At 46.4% G+C, this 20,558-nt stretch overlaps 13 protein-coding genes across 14 annotated transcripts; 4 read left to right on the forward strand and 9 right to left on the reverse strand.

Moving 5' to 3' along the window:
• The first annotated feature begins 1,590 nt into the window (after positions 1–1,590).
• On the forward strand, positions 1,591–2,485 carry TSTA_012970 (uncharacterized protein). Its single transcript, XM_002483379.1, has 2 exons — positions 1,591–2,131; positions 2,208–2,485. Exons 1-2 carry the CDS (start codon positions 1,705–1,707, stop codon positions 2,303–2,305), a joined length of 525 nt encoding a protein of 174 aa, XP_002483424.1. The 5' UTR covers positions 1,591–1,704; the 3' UTR covers positions 2,306–2,485.
• Positions 2,486–2,508: 23 nt separating this feature from the next.
• TSTA_012980 (uncharacterized protein) lies at positions 2,509–3,212 on the reverse strand (the record flags this gene model as incomplete). The annotated part of the gene is made up of 3 exons (XM_002483380.1): positions 2,509–2,625; positions 2,691–3,086; positions 3,141–3,212. The coding sequence occupies 3 exons, from the start codon at positions 3,210–3,212 to the stop codon at positions 2,509–2,511; spliced, it is 585 nt and encodes a 194-aa protein (XP_002483425.1).
• A 197-nt stretch (positions 3,213–3,409) lies between these two features.
• On the reverse strand, positions 3,410–4,501 carry TSTA_012990 (uncharacterized protein). Its single transcript, XM_002483381.1, has 2 exons — positions 3,894–4,501; positions 3,410–3,838 (listed from the first exon to the last, which is right to left on the reverse strand). The coding sequence occupies exons 1-2, from the start codon at positions 4,386–4,388 to the stop codon at positions 3,587–3,589; spliced, it is 747 nt and encodes a 248-aa protein (XP_002483426.1). The 5' UTR covers positions 4,389–4,501; the 3' UTR covers positions 3,410–3,586.
• A 775-nt stretch (positions 4,502–5,276) lies between these two features.
• TSTA_013000 lies at positions 5,277–6,396 on the forward strand. Of its 2 annotated transcripts, XM_002483382.1 has the most exons (4): positions 5,277–5,483; positions 5,555–5,668; positions 5,721–5,815; positions 5,875–6,396. In XM_002483382.1, the coding sequence occupies exons 2-4, from the start codon at positions 5,575–5,577 to the stop codon at positions 6,310–6,312; spliced, it is 627 nt and encodes a 208-aa protein (XP_002483427.1). In that variant the 5' UTR covers positions 5,277–5,483; positions 5,555–5,574; the 3' UTR covers positions 6,313–6,396. The 2 variants fall into 2 exon arrangements, with proteins under 2 accessions (XP_002483427.1, XP_002483428.1); XM_002483383.1 differs by lacking the exon at positions 5,277–5,483 and having other exon boundaries at positions 5,506–5,668.
• A 121-nt stretch (positions 6,397–6,517) lies between these two features.
• On the reverse strand, positions 6,518–8,335 carry TSTA_013010 (uncharacterized protein; the record flags this gene model as incomplete). Its single annotated transcript, XM_002483384.1, has 3 exons — positions 6,518–6,808; positions 6,859–7,832; positions 7,882–8,335. 3 exons carry the CDS (start codon positions 8,333–8,335, stop codon positions 6,599–6,601), a joined length of 1,638 nt encoding a protein of 545 aa, XP_002483429.1. The 3' UTR covers positions 6,518–6,598.
• Positions 8,336–8,393: 58 nt separating this feature from the next.
• Positions 8,394–10,560, forward strand: TSTA_013020 (cysteine synthase, putative). Its single transcript, XM_002483385.1, has 5 exons — positions 8,394–8,730; positions 8,783–8,842; positions 8,891–9,009; positions 9,059–9,753; positions 9,804–10,560. The coding sequence occupies exons 1-5, from the start codon at positions 8,428–8,430 to the stop codon at positions 9,962–9,964; spliced, it is 1,338 nt and encodes a 445-aa protein (XP_002483430.1). The 5' UTR covers positions 8,394–8,427; the 3' UTR covers positions 9,965–10,560.
• Positions 9,995–12,004, reverse strand: TSTA_013030 (Myb-like DNA-binding domain protein; the record flags this gene model as incomplete). Its single annotated transcript, XM_002483386.1, has 2 exons — positions 10,134–12,004; positions 9,995–10,041 (listed from the first exon to the last, which is right to left on the reverse strand). The coding sequence occupies exons 1-2, from the start codon at positions 11,821–11,823 to the stop codon at positions 9,995–9,997; spliced, it is 1,737 nt and encodes a 578-aa protein (XP_002483431.1). The 5' UTR covers positions 11,824–12,004.
• A 299-nt stretch (positions 12,005–12,303) lies between these two features.
• TSTA_013040 (autophagy protein Apg6, putative) lies at positions 12,304–14,501 on the forward strand (the record flags this gene model as incomplete). Its single annotated transcript, XM_002483387.1, has 3 exons — positions 12,304–12,388; positions 12,442–14,089; positions 14,147–14,501. The coding sequence occupies 2 exons, from the start codon at positions 12,304–12,306 to the stop codon at positions 13,977–13,979; spliced, it is 1,623 nt and encodes a 540-aa protein (XP_002483432.1). The 3' UTR covers positions 13,980–14,089; positions 14,147–14,501.
• Positions 14,502–14,592: 91 nt separating this feature from the next.
• TSTA_013050 (uncharacterized protein) lies at positions 14,593–14,942 on the reverse strand (the record flags this gene model as incomplete). The annotated part of the gene is made up of 2 exons (XM_002483388.1): positions 14,593–14,635; positions 14,662–14,942. 2 exons carry the CDS (start codon positions 14,940–14,942, stop codon positions 14,593–14,595), a joined length of 324 nt encoding a protein of 107 aa, XP_002483433.1.
• A 299-nt stretch (positions 14,943–15,241) lies between these two features.
• TSTA_013060 (uncharacterized protein) lies at positions 15,242–15,445 on the reverse strand (the record flags this gene model as incomplete). Its single annotated transcript, XM_002483389.1, has 2 exons — positions 15,242–15,270; positions 15,316–15,445. The coding sequence occupies 2 exons, from the start codon at positions 15,443–15,445 to the stop codon at positions 15,242–15,244; spliced, it is 159 nt and encodes a 52-aa protein (XP_002483434.1).
• Positions 15,446–15,689: 244 nt separating this feature from the next.
• On the reverse strand, positions 15,690–16,629 carry TSTA_013070 (uncharacterized protein; the record flags this gene model as incomplete). The annotated part of the gene is made up of 3 exons (XM_002483390.1): positions 15,690–15,715; positions 15,787–15,978; positions 16,323–16,629. 3 exons carry the CDS (start codon positions 16,627–16,629, stop codon positions 15,699–15,701), a joined length of 516 nt encoding a protein of 171 aa, XP_002483435.1. The 3' UTR covers positions 15,690–15,698.
• Positions 16,630–16,980: 351 nt separating this feature from the next.
• On the reverse strand, positions 16,981–17,706 carry TSTA_013080 (uncharacterized protein; the record flags this gene model as incomplete). The annotated part of the gene is made up of 2 exons (XM_002483391.1): positions 16,981–17,400; positions 17,491–17,706. The coding sequence occupies 2 exons, from the start codon at positions 17,704–17,706 to the stop codon at positions 16,981–16,983; spliced, it is 636 nt and encodes a 211-aa protein (XP_002483436.1).
• Positions 17,707–18,153: 447 nt separating this feature from the next.
• TSTA_013090 (uncharacterized protein) lies at positions 18,154–19,985 on the reverse strand (the record flags this gene model as incomplete). Its single annotated transcript, XM_002483392.1, has 3 exons — positions 18,154–19,311; positions 19,365–19,643; positions 19,710–19,985. 3 exons carry the CDS (start codon positions 19,983–19,985, stop codon positions 18,202–18,204), a joined length of 1,665 nt encoding a protein of 554 aa, XP_002483437.1. The 3' UTR covers positions 18,154–18,201.
• Between the last annotated feature and the right edge of the window lie 573 nt (positions 19,986–20,558).

A 20,558-nucleotide genomic window follows, 5' to 3' on the forward strand; every position in this document is an offset into this window, starting at 1 on the left:
TGAAACCAAATTCAGCTAGCTGATTGCTCACCCTCACAAGTATATGGTCTTTGACGAGTGCTATTATTTGCAATCGCGAGTGCAGGCGATAGACTTGATGTTGGAAAACGAGATCAGCATAGAACAGCTCAAAAAAATAATGACCAGAAAACCACATCAAGGAAAACACCTTTTTGGTAGGTAGTATAGATCTTCGCTCCAACATTGAGTGGAGAGAGCAACCGTAGTCCTGTTGGAAATAATAAGTCAGCTCCAGAGCGCTGAAACAGCTGAAATATCACTTACCAGACAGCCCCATTAGGGGTCCCCCTTTTGGTAGAACGGTATAAATTCCGTTCCCACAAGTCCCGCTTGCGGCTGCGTTGGAGGAACAAGGAGATTTTCCTAGAACCCTCTTCGTCCGCTCGGAGCGGACATTCTCTGAACGAATGTCTAAACACCATCTTCAATTCAATATTGAGACATTGGAGCTCATGGTATGGGCACATACGGTGATTTCTGGTATTAACCATTCGACAACCTACCACCCTTTTATTGTGTGTGTGAGATCAGCACTACTCGTCAGAGTCATCCGACTAGGAGGGTGTCTCTGCAACCACCTACTTGCGCGCCTTGTACGGGCTGATCAACATAACGTCGAAGGGAACGATCCTTTCTTGATTGACCGTCTGGTAGCTATAAAGGGCCTTGAAAAGCTCCAAGGCCATCTTTATTTGCCTTTGATTCTCAAGGGAAGATCTTGATGGCTTCACAGCCTCACTTCGGTAATTGAGGAAGATTCGGCGCCTATGACTCACTTTCATGTGTTTATGTGATTCGTGGGTGCATAGCATTCTGCAACGTGTTGCCTGCAACTCATACGTAGCATAAGGCTACTGCTGCGCAGGCTGCCCTCTGTACATGAATATTAGCTTGAGTTTTATAGGAATCAGTGATATATCCAACTTACCCGGTATTGTGATCATTGAATAGGAGCTGCATAAGATCTCCCTGACAAAATGAAGATGGTCGTTGCAACTCCTGCAAATAAAAAAGACAGATCTCAAGGTCAGCGTGGTTCTTTGAAAGTACAGATACAGCGCTGGCATACTGCAAGGACTGATCATACCATACTGCCATTTGATTTTATAAATATACCATTCGATCAAAAACGAGGTCCCGTTAGGGATTTGACAATATATATGGTTTTTGTAGATTTTTAGACATATTTCCGGGCAACATGTAGTCGTCGTGGATACTGAGGAGAATATTTTGGGGAGAAAGAGAGGGAAGGACGGCACGGATGGGAGAAGACACCTTACATATACACGCCAAAGGAGATTATGTAACATTAAACAAGACAAAGAAAGTGCGCGATGGGTACGCCCGATTCTTTTCCATACTCGTACACCGAGGTTTTTGTTCTTTGCCCAAAGGATATGTTTGCCCGGTGGCCAGCCATGCTTTGGGACATTGGGGGTTGGGCGAACTGACTCAGGAATATCAATCAGCTTTGGAGGACTCTCCATGGCTACATGTTGCATGACAAAGCCAGTTCAAATCGAAATCCAGCCTCAAACAACCCCGCTACGCCCTGAAAGCCAGGATTTCACAGCACAGGAGTACAAATTTCACTTTTTACCCAAGTTTCTGATCAATTCGGTTCTCCTAATTGTCCTCTCCAGAACTTCTCTTATTATCAGCCCGTATTCTCGCCAATACAGCATGGATTTGCTTTCAGCGATCATCGACTGCATTCGCGGTCCACAATACATCGAAACCCACAGCGAAGAAGACATCGCCGAAAAAGTAGTCCACATAATCTCAACAACCGAAAAGCGTGGACTCGCCCTACAAGCCCAAATCAAAGACACTCTTGTCAGTACAGAAGGATGGACAGAATCCCTCGCGAAAGCCATACTTGTCAAACTGCAACAAGTCATCGAAAAAGGGCAGAGAAGTGAAATGGGCGCCGTTCTGCAAGAAGCCGTTGACTCTACGAGTCGTGTCATAGATGAGATTTTTCGATTTGCGACTGATCATCCTGTTGCAGCAACCGTTTTTTGCACACTTGTTGCTATTGGTATTCTTGTCGCGGTTTCTCCGTGGTTAATTGAGGTGTTGGGGTTTGGGGAGCTTGGTCCAGTTGAGGGTAAGACATATCCCTGCTTATATATGTGGGTTTTTTGCACGGAGAGGATAGTCCACTGATTTGAAGCGTGGTATAGGATCTTTTGCTGCTCAGTGGCAATCATTGTACCGTGGATATGTTTCCAAGGACTCCTTGTTTGCGTTCTTTCAGCGTCTGGGGATGGTATGGCATTAATCATTCTTGTATCAGCTTAGCTGTGCAGCCTGTCAGAACAGCTAGGATATACTTGCTTTCTAAGAGCTCTATTTATGAAAAATAGGCTGATTATTCAGTATGAGATCCTACCATTGATCTCAGCCATAATACTATGCTTTTTTTCGAAGGGAATGATCTCCTCCGGAACTATTCCAGCCCTACTCATTATGATAATAGCACATTCACTCTTTCGGCAAATCCTGCCAATCCAACGATACATCCTGCACCCTAATCCTCCACGGATTCTCGCCTCGCTCTTCAATCTCTTTTACGCGCACCATTTCAAGATCATAATATCCCTTTACCACGTCAGTCCTTCCTCCCTTCACAGTCCCAGCAGCAAGTAGGAAATGGGTTAACTTACACCCTGCCTCCTCGCCATTTCACGCGGCAAACCCTTCTCATCAAGCTTATAAAAGTATCCATGTGCATAAGCATTAACTCTGCACGTCTCCGGTCTCGTCGTCGTGGGTGATGGTTGCGGTAAATGGGCTAGTAAATTCCTTTCACATCCATCAACCTCATCCTTTCTATTCCAGCGAAAATGGGAGAAGGTGGTGGGGGTAACGAACTGGATAATATGCTCCGTCGTATCATACGCATCATGAAAACCCTCCAACCTCTCCGCCCATGTTTGGCTGGTCATTTCTTCGCGTCCAGTGCCGATCAGGGTGTTAGGGTAGTTGATTGTTATTTGTGGGGTGTAGACTTGGTTGATTAGGGTTGGGGTGAGGGGGAGGTGGTGGTCGTAGGCGAACATCTATTCAGGATATCAGCATGATTGAGTCGGAAAAGGGGGGGTGCGTGTAAGCACCATGCGGAGAAGAGTGTCGCGGATATTCTCCTTATCGAGGAGGTAGGTTTGTATATCGTATGGTTGGGCCATTTTGTATATTGTGCTATGGATTCGAATCTACTCATTGGAGTGGAGGAGTAGTTGAGGCCTTGGTATATTTATATTCGACACTCAAATCCTAAATACATCCGACTGCTTTCAATCAACAGACTTATCTCCGTTGGGAAACATGACTCGATGCGGGGTGTTGATGATGCCCATTGGCCACTGAGCCGATTACTCATGGTAAATCATGGAAATAAGGCTTCGGGTTATCCCCGAAGTGATATCATCGATATAGGAGATCATACTCGTGAGAACTGAATATATACATAATAAACCCAAAATAGGCATAAACAAGAATAGGAATTGAACGAAATGCACGTCGTATATCATTATATCCAAACCTCACGCCAATCCCAAAATCAATTAATGCGCGAGAACAGAAAATCCTTTAATACCGGCGACCCCGCAAACTCCGGATTCAGCAAGACACAGTTCAAAAAATATTGTAATCCAATGCGTCTTGATTCCAAGAATTTGGGTCGGAATTTGAAAAGCACACTCTTTGGCGGGAGAGGTGGCAATGCATTGGTTGACTGGGGGAATGCCTTTGAGAGTAAGAGGCGGAGTTCGTCGAATTCAGAGTATCGCATGGGGATCATCATTGGGCCGCCCTGATGTATCGTTAGCATATGGCTTGTTCCGATGTTTGAGAAGGGGAAGATGTACGTCTAGAGTTTGTACATTACACATCCAAACTACATATGCGCCTATCCCCGTTTTGCCTGATACAACGACGTGGTCATCTATCGTCACGCTTCGGGCCCATAGCCCTTTCGTCGTGGTAGCGTCTGGGTCGGCTGTGTGATCTTCAAGTGTGATGGCTGGTTTTGAGGAGCTGTGGTGCGTGTCTACCGAGGCCAGCGATGCGCGAGAGAGAGCTCTGTGATGGCGCCAGTAGGGTGGGACTACGCCTGATACAGGCCGATCTTTGCGTGGCTTGTTTGTGTCTGGATTGTGATGCGCGGTGCCATTTGTGTTATTGGGATGGTGCTCTGATATTGACGCTGTAGAAGCAATCTCGTCACTAGTCGGCTCGCTCACATCGCGTATGCTATTGTCATTATCGGCATTATTATTTTCGTCGGGATTAGCTTCTTCGACAGGTGCCGGTTGTGCTGAGCGTTCGCTCGAACCCGTCTCGTCATCGGGTGTATGCTCCATCCATCAGAGAATGCGTCGTTCGAGTAAGGCGGAAGCTGCTGCTATCGATAGTCCGATACCGATATATCGCGCAGGATCAATCAAGCAAGGCTCGAGTCTATCCCCAGAAAGCACGTTCCAAGGTTGCCAACTTTGACCGTTGCATGATGGCCTGAGGCAGTGGGCGCTAGCGCTGTGTGGCTCGTGCGTACGCGGATTGACGAGCCGGAAACGTTCCGCCAATGGGAGACGAGGCAGTGGGGCTGCGGCTCTGATATCTGCCTCAGGCATTATACACATCAACTTCATTTCAAAGCATTTACGGTGGTTTTTTTCAGGCACAATATATACATCAGGACCCAAAGGAAGGTCTAGGTACATCAATTGCAATTAGCAGATGTTTGTCTATACACTATACGCGTGAAATCCGAATATCACGTGCCATCGCTTAGCGCTCGGACAGCAAGGGTCTAGAGCTATCCGAAGCTCCCCTTTTCTCCCCTTTTCTCCCCTTTATGGCTTGCCAATATTCCGAGTTCCTAAACTATCGAAATGCATGAATCTCTATCGTGGACAGCAGTTTCTGTCTTACGGCAGTGGCGACTCTAGCAAGCAAGCAACAAACAATCTTGATTATTCTGCATGAATATTTAAGACATGCTTGACGAGACCCCTCCGACCCCTCTATCAGAAGTAACCATGGGATCAGTGTCTCAGCCAAATGCACATATAGCCGAACTGATAAAGGAATTTCCCAAAACGGGACGGCGGAGATGCTGCATCCCGTGACTGCTCCCAAAGAGTGGATGCCCCTTTGACTCTTTTGCTCCGACTCCCACTCAACTTCGCAACTCCTCCATTCTGTCAATCTGCTCGAGGAACGACTGCTTCCATCTAGTCACTCTTTGGTACTGTCTCTGCCGTTGTCTCGACCTCTCTGATTGCGCTCGTGTGTGTGTGACCATCCTTGAAAACCCGTAAGTGGCACCGCCGGATGCATTCCTGTCCCAAAACATGAGGAATGTTTGTTTGTTTTGCTGTATCTGATCGACATTCTCTTATGGCCTGCCCTTCCCTCCTTTGCTCTCCTCGTCACATAGATTTCTGTCCAAGAGAGTAATTCAACCTGCTTATCATTATCTCAGATACTTCAAGCTCACTCTCGTGTCACATTGCACCTCGACCAGCATCACGAAAAGAATCCACAATGCTTGCTCAAGGAGTTCTCTATCTTGCTTGGATGGTCAGTCTGGCTGCCAGTCAGTCGATTGACCCCAGCACCATCCCTATTGCTACTCGCGGTAAGTTCTATTCTCCTCTCCAGGGAGCATCGAATGCTAATATCTACCTGAGACCAATGGTGCAGCCAGCAACAAACCTCCTGTCCCTTGATCTGCCTCCAACTACCAAACGGGACCTCCGACACTCAAAGCAATACCTGCGACCCAGTAAGCCCTCTTCCCCCCCACCCTCTGTCTTCAATCGATACTCTTGCTAATCCACTTAGGATACCCTCGATTTCTCCTGTGTCTGCAATACCGGCCAATCACCCAACTCAACCGAATACTCCCAAACAATCCCTTACTTCATCTGCACCGCCTACAACACCCAATGCCAAAATAACTGCAGCGGTGCCTCGGACTGCCAAGCAGCATGCGTCCAGAACCATCCCTGCGGCGCCCAGGACCCCAAACGTTACAACGCCACTACTTCTGCTGCTTCTGGCACCGGAGCTACGGCTACCACAACCGGTAGTGCTACCACCTCCGGCAGTGGTGATGTCTTGATAACTGGGTTCGGGACGGGGTCGGCTGCGAAATCGACGGGTGGTTCGTCGGCGGGATCGGTGGGTGTTGTGAGGCCGTTTTTGAGTGAGTTTGGGCAGGTTTATGGGGTCTTTATGGTTGTTGCGGGTTTGTTGGGTGGGTTTGCTGTTATTCTATAATCTGATCATACACTTTTGCTTTTCATTCTACCATTTTGCTCATTTTCAGCATACATGTATTTTGTTAATCATTTTCTGCTTTGGTGTTGAGCGGCGTTTAGTCGGCCTAATTTCATGTGCCGTGATTTGTTTTCAGCCGAGCCATTTTTGTTATGTCTGGTAGGCGCGCACGTAATTCTGTTCTTCATGAAAGAGTTGTAGGACTGGACAGAAAACATCACATATTTACATACTCCTATTCAAAACATGGATATTAACCTAATATACACATCCTAACGGGAAAAGTCTATACAGTAGCCAAAACCTTGGCATTCTTATACCACGTCAGCAACGGATTCTCACCACTCCTCGTCTCCGTATCACCGATATAAGCCCATCGTTCCATGAATTCCTGATGACTACCAACGAATGTCAATTTTCCGGTTATTGCGCGATAGAGATCTTCGATTACATTGAAGTTTGTGGGGAAGAAGATATCGAAGTAGCCTTGGTGGACCTATACAATGTTTAGTCATTAGAAAGATAGTAGGGAGGAAAGGGGCGTACGAATGGAGTTGAGACAGGAACGGTTCTCCGTTTGTAGCGGGTTTGAACGACAGGTGCGTTTATTCCTGGTATTGCGTCTGGTAGACTGTCAAAGTCACTCGTTAACAATCGATGGGCCGGGAAATAGTCGCGCAATATATCGAAAAACTGCATGAGGCGAGTGGGTATGTATTCCGGGAGAGTGTAATCGCGTCTACCGATAGGTAACGAACTGCGTAGACTTCGGGATAATTTTGACGGTAAAGGCGTAGGAAACGGTCGACGGGACGCAGCTTGTCGAGCTCGCAAAAAGCGCGATGCGAGCGGGTCAAGGGTTGTATTGTAATACTCACAAAACTCGCCGTCGGAATCGATCACGACGCCGCCTTGTTGCGGCATTTCGGTCTCATAGTCATATCGAATCGCGTCGTGCGAGAAGTTATCAAACACCTCGAGCGCGAGGAAGAAGCATGGAGAATGAATGTACTCATTCCAGTCAAAAATGGATTTATTAATAATCTGTACATGTCCCGTATGGCCTCCCGCGCTGAGGGAAGCATGTAGATTCTCCCATTGAAGTTTTGCGAGCGACGAGGAGATTTCTATAATTTTGAACTTGGTGCGGGCGTAAACTTCCGGGTCAGAATCGCGGATAAAGTCGAGAATATTCAACATTAACGTTCCGTTTCCCGCACCCATTTCGTAGATTATCAGGTCGTGGTAGGGGTATAGTGATAATCGGTAATTTGTGACTAGATATCGAGCAATCGCTTCTCCGTAATAAGGTCGAAACAATTCCGTGGGTGTGTGCCATAATTGTCGAGCAATGTCTGGGTTTGTTTCGTCGAGTTTATCTTCGAATTCTGTGTATCGCTCGCCGAGTAGCCGGTGGAAGTGAGGACCGTCTTCTATGCGACTGAAATCGAATGGTTCGCCGGGGTGGAAGATGGTGGCGTGTTTTGAGAAGTAGCCGTAATGCGGGTTGTATAAACTGTCTGTAATTCCGTCAGCCTCTATATTATCTGCATTTAATATGAATCATACCCTCGATAAACTCCCTCGTCAACATTTTCACCTGCCTCGGTCTCTCACGTCTACTCCGCAGATCCTTCGCTGTAACAAGAGGAAACGTTCGCAATTGCTGGTCCAAATCCCTGGGATAATCATCACGTTTCGTCCACATGGTCCCGTCATTAGTCGCATTCCTCTTTGAGCTGGTTTCTCGTCTGCTGAGAAATGAGCGCGACTGTTGGTAAAGGCGTAGCCCTGAGCCATGTCTCGTGGCCTTTAGTCGTCGGACGGACGTCGAGCGTGTGCATTGACATGCTCGGTGGTTGAAAAGCTGTCGGAACAGCTGGTTGAGGAGAGGCGAGTCCATTGAGTACCGAAGTGGACTGGATCGTGTTTGTTGATGCTTCCTGTTGAGAGAGTTTGCGGATGTTTCGAAAGAGAGGTAGGTGGTGGTCCAAGCTTCGTGTCCACTGACGGATGTCCTCATTGCTTACATAATCCTGCTGCTTGAAAAGATGATGTGATTCGTTTTGATCACTATCTTCAGCATTCCGAGGACATCGTGAGCCATTGGATTGAATGTTGGTTACAATGGCTGACTCACGACATATCTACTTTGGATCGTTTATTGCCGGCGTTCTGGTCACAGCAGCTTTGACCGAGATATATCATCGCTACCAGCAGTCCCAGACGTCTTCCGAGACAAGCAAGAAATCAGGTTTTAAAACAGTCAATCCAGACGACGAGAAACTGTTGTCATCTGTGCGCCATGGCCCTCCAGCCATAGTAGATGGTGTTGAAGGGTGCATTGGCAATACTCCACTATTTCGAATCAAGTCTCTATCCGAGGAGACCGGGTGCGAGATTCTCGCAAAGGCCGAAGTAAGCAGCGGCTTTCAAATGAGATGATATATTTCCTCTAACAGATAGCTAGTTCTTGAATGGAGCAGGTGGTAGTCCCAAAGATAGAGTTGCATTGAGCATGATCGAGACTGTGAGGAAGATGTTCATCTCGTCGATGTGTTACTGACACCAAATACAGGCTGAAAGAGAAGGATCTTTACGCCCACATTCAGGAGATGTAATCTACGAAGGAACTTCTGGTTCAACCGGTATATCTTTAGCGACACTTGCTCGTGCCCGTGGCTACCTTGCCCATATGTAAGTCCCTCCCCACATAAGACGACTAATCTCATACTAACCGTCATAGTTGCATGCCCTCCGACCAAGCAATGGAAAAATCAGATCTTCTTCTCAAACTCGGCGCCGTCGTAGACCGCGTCCCACCAGCACCCATCGTAGAACAAGGAAACTTCGTCAACCGAGCTCGAAATCTAGCTCGAGAGCGGACTGCTTCAAGCAATAATACACCAAATAAACTCTCATCTACAAGCGGTACTCAATTAACGACTACGGATCCTACCACTGAACCGGGAGCTGCTACAGGGAGGGGATTTTTCACTGATCAGTTTGAGAATGCGGCTAACTATGCGGCGCATTTTAATGGTACGGGGCCTGAGATTTATGCTCAATGTGGTGGTAAACTGGATGCCTTTGTTGCTGGTGCGGGTACGGGGGGAACTATTTCTGGTGTCGCGCTGTTTTTGAAGCCGAGGTTGCCTGATATCAAGATTATTCTTGCCGATCCGCAGGGAAGTGGGTTGTATAATCGCGTTCGGTATGGTGTCATGTTTGATATCAAGGAGCGCGAAGGTACGAGACGGAGGCCACAAGTTGATACGATTGTCGAAGGCATCGGAATCAATCGACAGACGGCCAATTTTGAAGCTGGACGGGAATTGATTGACGATGCCATAAGAGTTACAGATGCACAGGCGATGGCTATGGCGCGGTGGTTAGTGGAGAAAGATGGAATTTTTATGGGAAGTAGCAGTGCGGTTAACTGTGAGTTTGGCCTTCTTCCGCTCTATCTGTCAGACACTAACAGTACTTAGGTTTTGCGGCTGTAAAGACTGCTTTAAAACTTGGCCCGGGACACTGTATTGTGACGGTTCTGACTGATACCGGCGCAAGACACCTTTCCAAGTTCTGGGCCATGGCTGGAGACGTGGGTGGTACGACTGATACGAAATTGGAGGATGTGCTCAACGCTTGAAACTACCATTCAACCTAATGACACAACTAGTTATAGAAGTGAAGCTGCAATGACTTCGTTATATGGCATTGAGATAGCTATCAATAATACTTGCGCGGAGAAACCGAGCTCTTTCTTGGTGATGTTTTCTTTGGAGATACCTTATTGGGCGATACTAGGCCGGTCTCACGGGGTCTCACGCCAATAGCTGAAATGCTCGACCAGTCGTTATCCAACTCTTCTTCAGAAAAGTCCTCCAAATCATTGTTCGACATAACATCGCCCGTTCCCAAGACGGATTCAATCTTATCCGGATGCGACGACTGTGAATATTCTCGCTCTGTTGTCGGCATCTCAATCACTTCCCCATCATCCTCCAGATTATTGTTCGACACAACGTCGTCTGCTTTTAAGGCAGGGTCAGTACCATCCGAGTGCGGCGCCTGTGATTGTTCTCGCTCTGTCGCCGGCAGTTCAGTCACTTCGTCATCCTCCTCAATCTTTTCCTTCGGTTCATCTACTATCCTCTCACTCCATATTCGTATCATTTGCTTCTCAATCTCCCTCCTTGATCGATGAGGTAACTTCATCTGGATATCCCGCCACCAGATACCGGACTCATCTGCGAACCCATCAAGTTTCTCCAGATCCTCCGTGGACCAACCGGCAGTACTCACAAATCGGTTAGACAAAAACAGGAGCGAATGATGATCCGCCCAGTTTAGCAAGTCTTCCAATGTTCTCCCTTGCAGATGTTTAACCATATCTCCCATGCACAGATTATTGGGAGACTGGCATTTGAATTTGACAATCACTTTGACTTCGTCTGGTGTAAGAATAACTTCTTCCGGTTTGATAATTGAGGGCGAATCAAAGTTTACTGGATAACGTGTATGTGTCGGCGTCTCGTATGTCATCACTGGACTCGAGGAGAGCAATTGCGGTGTGTCAGGCACAGGTGTAGATTCCTCTACTTTTTCCGACGTCTCGATGATCTCTACCTCACCAGCTTTGTCGTCGCGTTTTCGACCGTTATCAGTGATGTTATTGGAAATAACATCCAACGCTTTTGGTGTAACCGAAACACTGGTGCGTCCGGGGACTTTTTTTGAACGAATGCTTGAAGGTAGTGAATCATCTTGAAGCGGATCATCCGAGTCACTGTCATCCCTTTGTATGCGCGCAAAACTCCAGTCAAGTTTAATTGGAGTTTTACGTTTCGGTTTTGAGCGTACTGTCGAAGTTTTCTTGCTGCCAGAAACGCTTTGCTTTTTTGATGTTGAGCCCCTGGAGCGTCCTGGGGAGGGTACTGCCCAGACTGATTTTGCAGTTGGGGGAGATTTAGAGCGTTGTGTATGTGGGGTCTCATGTACTGGTAATGGAATTGCTTTCCTCAGCGGCGTCCAGAAATTCGCATCTATCTCGGGAGCTTGCCACTTAGGATCGGTCGGTTTGTGTATAGTAGGTGGATGCTGATTGTCCGGGCTTATACTGCGTACGGGACCGGTTTCCATATCTTCATTGCCATCAAGAATAGCCTTTCCCGCCTTTTGAAACATGAACGCCGTATTCCCGTCGTCGGTAGTTCTGTGTTCATCTGGAGGTATTTCCTCTTCCAATTCCTCTTCCGTCAATTCTCCCGTATCATCTTCATGTTCCATTCGCTGCACATGACCCTTATTGACCACAATTTCACCAGTCCTCAGATCAATCTCGTCACCTATATCACTGAAATCCTTGCCGTACTTCTTGAAAATACCTTCGAAGAGAGATTTGAGTTTCTGATCATTTTGAGCTCGGGCGATCTGTAGGTCGACGTCGTTTGTAGATTCTGCTGACTTGGCCCATGAAAGACGCTGTCGTTTGTGTGGTGGCTCCATTTTGGTTAAAGATTCAAGAAGAACATAAGTAATCAAATCTCAATTAATAAGAATTGGCTGCGTCGTAGAGAGAGGTGCGAATTGGTAACCGAGGCTGACGATGGAGTGCTAGTTGCGTATACGTATTCCTGATAAAGGTTCGATCTAAAAACCGAAGCCCTAGATCATATAAAATAGTAATCTATCTTCCATAACATTTCAGAACAATGCGTCGAAGGTCAAAGTTCCAGGAGACAAGTCAACGATGAGCTTCGAGAAGATAACGCGAAGCGCGTGGTTGGAGCACGCGTCGCAATCTTATCGCATCAGCTAATCCAAAATAGTACTAGTGCAACCTGGATCGACCATGACGTGGTGGATCTAGTCTCATCATTAACAGTTCGAGCTACAGATACTGCTATTCAAGCTATCTATACCACTCACTTTGCATCATGAATAGTACTCTTTTAAGATAAGCTACAGACTCGAAGGTAATACACCATGTACTGTCAAAAATGCCGCACCCCGCTCAAGCTTGATGGGTCTCTTGAGGCCCTCAATCCTGCCGCCTTCGACCTACTTGTTGGTATGTTATGGACTTCCAACCTTTATTGTATAGTTCTAACATTCTCTATCTAGGCTCTACAGGAAAGTCTCTTCCAGAACATCCAGATCATGCACCATCACATAGGCAAGCGTATCCTCCTGAACGTCGCGAACTCTATGATCGAGCTTCCCGACATGCCAACGCTCCCATATACCGACGCTCCATACCCCCTCCGCGCGAGGCAGGCGCACATACAACACCACCAAAATTGAGTCGTGGCGAAAGCAGTGGTGGAATGTCTTTTGTGATGCTTACCGAGTCTCAGCTGGCCCCTCCTCAACTATCTACCGGGTTGAACGGTGATGCATTTTTGGGACAAGGCAAAGGAGCTACGAAGACTAACGCCGGCCAAGAGACAAAGAATCAATCATTATCGGATGAAGTTGAAAAGACTGCAAGATTATTTGATATCATTTCTGCTCGGTCTGATATTGATCACCCTATCTGCACCGAATGCACTGAATTACTTGTAGAGGGACTACATAAGAGACTGGCGGGTGCAACGAAAGAAAGAGACGCCTATATCTCGTTCTTAAAGACAATCAATGCATCAATACCGACGGAATCCGAGGTGAAAGCTGCCGAGAAAAACCTTAAGTCTACATTGCAGGAGGAGGAAGCTGCTTATCAAGAACTGCTTGCTTTGGAGAAAGAAAAGGCAGATCTTGACCGAGAAATCGCTGACTTGGAGGAGGAATCCCGACAATTGGATTTAGATGAGGAGAAGTTTTGGAGAGAGCGAAACGCTTTCGCGCTATCGTTGGCCGAGTTTCAGGATGAGCGCGATGCTTTGAATATGCGATACGACCATGATTCAAGACAGCTTGAAAGGCTACAACGAACGAACGTTTATAATGATGCATTCTGTATTGGGCACGATGGATATTTTGGGACTATTAACGGACTGCGTCTCGGTCGTCTAGCAAATCCATCTGTTGACTGGGCAGAAATTAACGCGGCTTGGGGCCAAACATGTCTCTTGCTAGCGACGATAGCTGAAAAGCTAGGCTTCCAGTTCCGGGGCTATCGCCTTAAACCTATGGGTTCTACTTCACGGATTGAGAAATTTGAAGACTCTTCACAAAACTCAAGCCAACCATCCAGTCAACCAACTACAGGCGCAGATAGCTCGCCAGCTGCTATAAAGACAACTACACTGGATCTGTTCTCGTCCGGTGACATGCCCCTGAATCTTCCGTGGGTCCATCGACGTTTCGATGCTGGAATGGTTGCTTTTCTTGAATGTCTTCGACAACTGGGTGTATATGTTGAAAACACTCCTGTGCCCATGGCCAGCCGACGAGGACAGCAGGGTATCCAGACAACAGGACTTAGACTTCCCTACGAGATCAAGCGCGACAAAATTGGCGATGCGAGTATTAAATTGGGCTTTAACCAAAATGACGAAACATGGACGAGAGCTTGCAAGTATACGCTTACGTGTTGTAAGTTCCTTTTAGCTCATGCTAGCAATGTGGCAAGTATAGCTGCGAGTAATTCTCCGGCGTCTGCGGGAGCGGTTAGTCCGTCTCCGAGCCCGAGAGACACAAGAGGCCAAACTTCGAAATGAGATCGATGCGTACTGGAAACGCAGTCTTCTTTATTTATTATTTCCTCTTCCGACAGACCTAGGAACAAACAGTCCGGATGGAGGCTTGTGGATATGCTTTGATACTGTTCGTAAGTTGCGAACAACCAGAATTTTGCCCTCCCTGTCAACTACTAAGCTCAGTCGAGATCACTACATCAATTCTTGTCTGTGAGATGGTACTCTAAATGACAAAGACGGAGTCTCTCGGCACTCACAATCCTACGGAGTGGCATCTCAGTATCATGAACCATAATCCAATGGGATAGAAGGGAAACAAATTCGCGAACGATGGACACTCGGCTTCCCATTTTGGATATAAGACTAGATGTATCAAATCAGGGCATGGTGCAGTTTTCCTCACATCTATACCAATGCTAAATCTTGTTCCGAAACTCATTTTCTCATTTTGCTCTCACCTACCAACGGAGAAGATGCATGTTCATATCCATGTTCATAGCTAGCTGGCTAGATGCCAGTGACAACTCTCATCCTCAATATCGGCCCACGGTTCATGAAACCGATGATAGCCTACTTAATCTCTTCCAAATATCATTATACCCCGCCAAAGCAGCCGTAAGACCCGTAAACAGAATCAATGCTCCATAATTCGTCGAATAGCCCCCTCCGTCACCCACCTGATGTTGCATCAAACACCACTTACCGGTCCACTAATAACATTCCCAATACCACGTCCCCAGCAAACAAATTCAAGACCAACCCGGTTTCCAGCCCTGGATTCGCCCTCTTCACTTCATTCAGCACGCCAGACCAGGTAGAGCTGAACCCACCAGCGAAGAATCCGTAGGTAATTGAGAACAGAGCCAGAAGCACGGCACCGTGAATTGGACACAAGCCCCAGAATAAGAGTACAGAGACTGCGGATATGAGACTCGAGAGAAGGATGACGTCGGTGATATCGAATTTGTCGCAGAGTATGCCCATGATTATGCCGCCGAACATCGATGTGCCGTAGGGCAAGTATTAGAGTATCGTATGTATCGGATAAACCGACATCGCGTGCAAAGGAGGAGAGGTACGCTGATTGCAGGAAGTAGCCGAGACCTTGTATCATGTTACTCACTTCTAGGATCCAGAAGGTGCTCAGACGAAGAAAGCTCATATCGAGATGGCGTGGTGTGCTATGATACCCTTACGGTTCAACCATATATTAGTCCATTAACACGGGATTATGGGAATGTTTCCGGATTCATACAGTCAATACAGCCCATGCACGAAGCGTATTACTCATTCCAAAGCGAGAAAGACTCGTCTGTGCGATGAATGGCAGTACAACACTTACCACACGCTTACCTACCCACATAGCTACCAAGCGATAACCCCTTACGACGAATGAACCATTCATCTAAATATAGTATTGTAGGTGTGAAGAGCAATTCCTTTCCGACGGCTGATAGGACACCAAGTGTGATTATCAAATGCCACATTTTGGTTGCAAAGGATGCAAGTAAAAACCCAGCAATGGAGAGTAGGACACCCACCCAACCGCAGGATTTGCGGAGATGGGGATATTTGGTCAAAATGAGAATGGAGCATGTATAATATGCCCTATGTTTTCTATCAATCGATAGTTCGTATAGCGAGAAAAGAATGACTTACACTTGAAGTAGTTCCAATGATAGCAATACTACCGGAATTGCCTCCAAATTGGGTATGCGATAGATATTCGTGAAAGGCTCCCTAAGCAAGAGAGAAACCTAATATTATCGTGCGTTAGACATCGAATTGAAAGTCGCAAATACTTTAATGGACAAGGCGACCTGTTTACCCCAGATAGGTACTTGAGCCAGTACACAACCCAAAAGAGCCAACCAAGCACCCCTTCCACGGTCCGCTGGAGGTAGCTCTGGCTGCTCAATTTCCTGATCTGCTTCCCATGTTTCAATGGCTGATTCAGACGATCTGTCTGGTCGCGATGATTCCTGCGGTTCCATTAAATCGGCGCAATTTGGACTTGTAACTATAAATAAAATTCTGAGGCATTGTATGGGTGTTAGATATTCAAGGTTTTCTTTATAGTGTGGCTGTCAGATGACTCATTATTTAGTGACCTCCAGTTAGCCTTGCAGGAAGGCCAGAGTCTGGACCAAGTGGAGATCAGGAATTCTTATTTTAGATATGCTTATTCCAACAACAGACTTCAATCTCTCTAGAAGTCTAGCTACTTTAGAATTAAAGAGTATATATGAGACTATCAAACGCTCTGCTGTTACCACGATATGAACATATTGACTGAAGTCAATTACATCAACAAAGAGAAACTTCAGGCTTGATAAGACAGCCAGTGACAACCTTAATGAACACCATTAGCAAGGATGATAGCATCAATGGTATGATAAGGAACATAGGGCAAGCCATTACTCAAACGCCCATACGCAATCGCGGATTTGTACACATCATCCGCCTTCCCATTCTTCTCAAGTAGCACAGCAGCTTCACCAAAGAGACGATTAGATTCAGCATCAAAGCGGTGTCCCCAACCTGGCTCTTTCCTGTTACTGAGTAACTCGGCATGCCACAGACTATGGATCTTGCGGGTCACTTCTGCAAGATCTTCGCTAACACCGAGTGGGCTCTTCTTTTCGAAGTACGCTGCTCCATCCTCAATCATTTCATATATAGACGTCAAAGAATTTCGAGATGGGAGATTGCGGTAGATCTCCTTGCTTGGTGGAGCGGATAAGCGCGCAAATAAGAGGTTGCTTAAGCCCTGCTTCTGTAACTTGCTCCTTTGCCATGCGCAAGATCTCATGTCCACTTCCAGAATATGTCCCCATACTTGTTGATGTAAAGTTCCATTGCTTCGAAGATGTGACGGTGACAAACACGGCAGAAACTGTATGGAGCTGAAGATGTAGCGATTCGACCGTCTTCGCGACGACTGAAACGAGGGCGTTCGTGGTCGTGGTAGAGCTCACATAATTGGCCCGAAAGGTACTTAAGGAGACATACTCTTCATTACCTAAGCCATTGAGAGTTCATCTGGGTAGAACAACCGGATGGTATTTCGAGTTTCCCCAGTGTGAATATCTGTATGCAAATACACCACGTCGTTTGGTAGAGCCGACCCGATATGGGCATCCATACCAGCGTCATCCAACCAAGCGGCACCATCACAGCGCATATAAGCCGAACCGATACTGTCTAGAGCATGCATTCCGATGACGATTTCAGGACTAAGCTGGTGATTGATGTATGCTTTACGAGGTACCTTCATAGGGCGTGAATTCTCAAAATCATTGATGGTGCCGAGATATTCGTGGGAAAGACGCCAGAAACAACGGTCCTGTCCGCTTTTGAGGTCGTCCAAGTTGAACACAGTCTCCTGTGCCAACTTCCTGAACTTTTCAACACGATCACTGTACTTATTCTTCCCCTTTACCTAGTCAACCGCAGTCAAGGCAGAATAGACGCAGTCTGCCTGAGATGGATTACGTTCGAATGTGAATGACTGGCAGAACATGAGATAAACACTCAATATAGCGATGATTAGAGGATCAAAATTCAATTTGGTCAGTAGTCGGGCCCAGTGTATCATGTTGTCGTCCGAGCCAGCACGCGATGAATGAAATTCTGATTGTATCTCCATTGGATCTTCGGTTGCGTTTGCTGCCAGTAGTATGGCTGCTACGGCCTCAAGGGCGATTGCCATCCATGCCATCCCAAGTTTGGTGATCGTGAGATTCATTTGTCTTGCACTTGGAACAGCTGTGGACTTTGATCTCGCCGTTATTAGCAGCCTTGAAGGCTGATATGGCATCACAACTAGTACAGCTGAAAATTTAAATAGGTTGCCCTGAGGAATCATAGGGGTAGAATACTGGGATTGGTTAATGGGTTGGTTAAAGCGAGGAAATATCCTCCCAGATTGACTTCAAACGAGGAAGTTAACAGTCAATTCTAAGGTCTCTATGGATGACAATACTCTGATTGAATTTAATACGATTGAGATCAGGAATAGAAGGAGCAGAGAACTACCTATTATTCAGACACATTCTTACAAATAATTCAATATCCTTGGGGATTCAACCAGAAATGTGAACCTTTGATATGCACACCCCCATCGAGCACATAGTAGTATCTAAGTATGTACCAAATTAGTCTATAATAACATATAATATGACTGCAGCTTACATTCTTCCTCATGACTATCCCCTATGTTCGTCATCGAAGCTTCAGCTCATCATCTATCTTCCACGTCCTTCTCTTCTCTTATCTCTGTTCGATCATCTTTCTGTTCCTGCTCTTCGTTATACAGATGAATAACTTCCTTTGACTGTAATCTCGAATCTCTGCTTCGCACAATCTCATCACCATCACCAACAACCGTTTTTTCCGAATCACTCTGCCCAACCCCCGAATTTTGTTGCTGTTGTTGCTTCTCTTCATCACTCCCATTCTTCCCAGCAACAATATCCCTCCTATTCGGTCCAAGCCCACCCCTCCACCCGAACCATCTCGTCTCCATTGGACCCCTGAGCAACAATATAATAACCGACCCTCCCATAAACCCAACACTCGCACTACCCGACCTAATCCACCCACCGCGCGCATACAGCTTATTCCCAACCGCCGTACCCATTAACTGACCACAAAACGAGAATATCATAAACGCCGTATTGACACGATTAGCGGCCTTGGGCGCCACGCCATAGATAGCGGTCCGGTTGGCGATTTGAGTGATTTGGGACCCGAAATCGAAAATGATGGCTTGAAGGATGGGTCCTGCTATAGTAATTTTACCAGTATATGTGCCGATAACTATTCCGATTAAAGACGTGCAAATTCCGAGAAGCACGGAAATATGGATGGGGAATCTATCGATGAATTTGTTTGCGAAAAAGGGGCCGAAGAACATGGTCCCAATACCGCAGAGGGCGAAGAGGCCGATTATCACGGTTGAGTAATTGTACGGATCTCCAGATAGCAAGAATGTCAGTGTCGTCCAGAAGGAGGTGAAACATGAGGAGTTCAAGAACGCAATGAGGGACGCTTGTACAAGAACAGGATACTTGACGAGAAGTTCCAGGATACTGAACAGGATTCGGAAATAGCTGATATTTTTGTTGGATTGTGGGTAGTCTGGCATCCAGATCCAGAGTAATGTCAAGATGGAGTATTGCAGCGCAAATGACATCCAGTACACGTTCCGCCAGGAGGAGTAGTTGGCAATGATACCGGAAAGTAGTCGTGCCATTAACAGGCCTAGCATTAAGGCGGATACCACTATTGACAGTGCTGTGGCACGTCGATTTGGTGGAGCGAGTGTGCCGACAAGGGGGAGCATGATTTGCTACGACATATCAGTATCTGTCTTCACTATTTCCGTGTAGTTTGGTGGCATACCGGCGTAACAGTAGTGACACTCATGATAAAATTAAGCACCACAAAAGCATCAAAGCTCTTAGTCAAACATAACCCTAACGTCATTGTCGCCGTAAAGAACATGAGCCACAACACCATGGGTCGACGTTTTAGCAGATCACCCAGGGGACATATGAACAATAAACCAGCTGCATATCCTCCTTGAGCACATGTCGGTATAATACTAGCTCGTTCCTGACTAACCTTGAATTCTTTAGCGAGGACGTCGAGGATTGGGTGGGAGTAATACAGATTCGCAACCTGCAAAGTGTATCAGTCGCACCGTTTCAATCAATAACATGAATAGATAGTTCGGGGGAGGCATACAGTAAACGTCCCCGCAAACCCAAACAACAAATTCAACGCCAACGTAAATTCTCGCGGATTCTCAGGATCGTATCGACATGATGGCGGCACCCAATTAAGCGTATTCAATATTTGACGGAGAACTATGCCCAGTGACGAATGTGATTTATTCTTCTCCGAACTATTAAAAGCATCATCTTCATATTCCGGCCGATGGATTATTTCTGTGTTACTGTTATCCGCATTTTCGGATACTGGCTCTATTCCACCTGTTGGTGCAGGTTCGGTTGAAGACATGTTCATATATTGTGTAGCATCTTTCTTTCGAGAAGATGCTTGTGTATGTTAGATAAGTATATAAAAATGAATAATTTCGTAAATTTAGGAACAGCACGACGAGAGGGAATGCGTTGAGAAACCGGATTTATTTCCTAAACGCCGAACTTTTCGTGCTAATTGCAGCCCATGTCGAGGTTAATGATTTCAAGACGTTTCCATTCCCACGCGTTACAATTCCTTAGCGTGATGCTCTTTTATTTTGCATAGATTTTTACTGCGTATTTGGTCTTCACAGGACCGAGGTAGATATAGCTTCTAAATATTGAAGGCTTACTAAACAATCAGTCAGCGAAAAAGTGGCCACTGGCCAACATTCATAGATCTTCGGATATCTTTACGCATCTTCTATTGCTATATCCGTTGCCTACGTTACTTACGTATCATCTCAATCTAGACTTCTTCGGGTTTGAATACGACATTGCCCTAAAACACGAAAACGATTTATCCCGATGGTGCGTTTCCGTTTGCCGATGGCTGATTAATACTTGGGAGGGTTTGCCTACATATATGTATGCGTCTAGCATATTGAAT

Source organism: Talaromyces stipitatus, genomic scaffold (assembly GCF_000003125.1).
Source record: "Talaromyces stipitatus ATCC 10500 scf_1105507295549 genomic scaffold, whole genome shotgun sequence".
Lineage (NCBI taxonomy): Eukaryota > Fungi > Ascomycota > Eurotiomycetes > Eurotiales > Trichocomaceae > Talaromyces > Talaromyces stipitatus.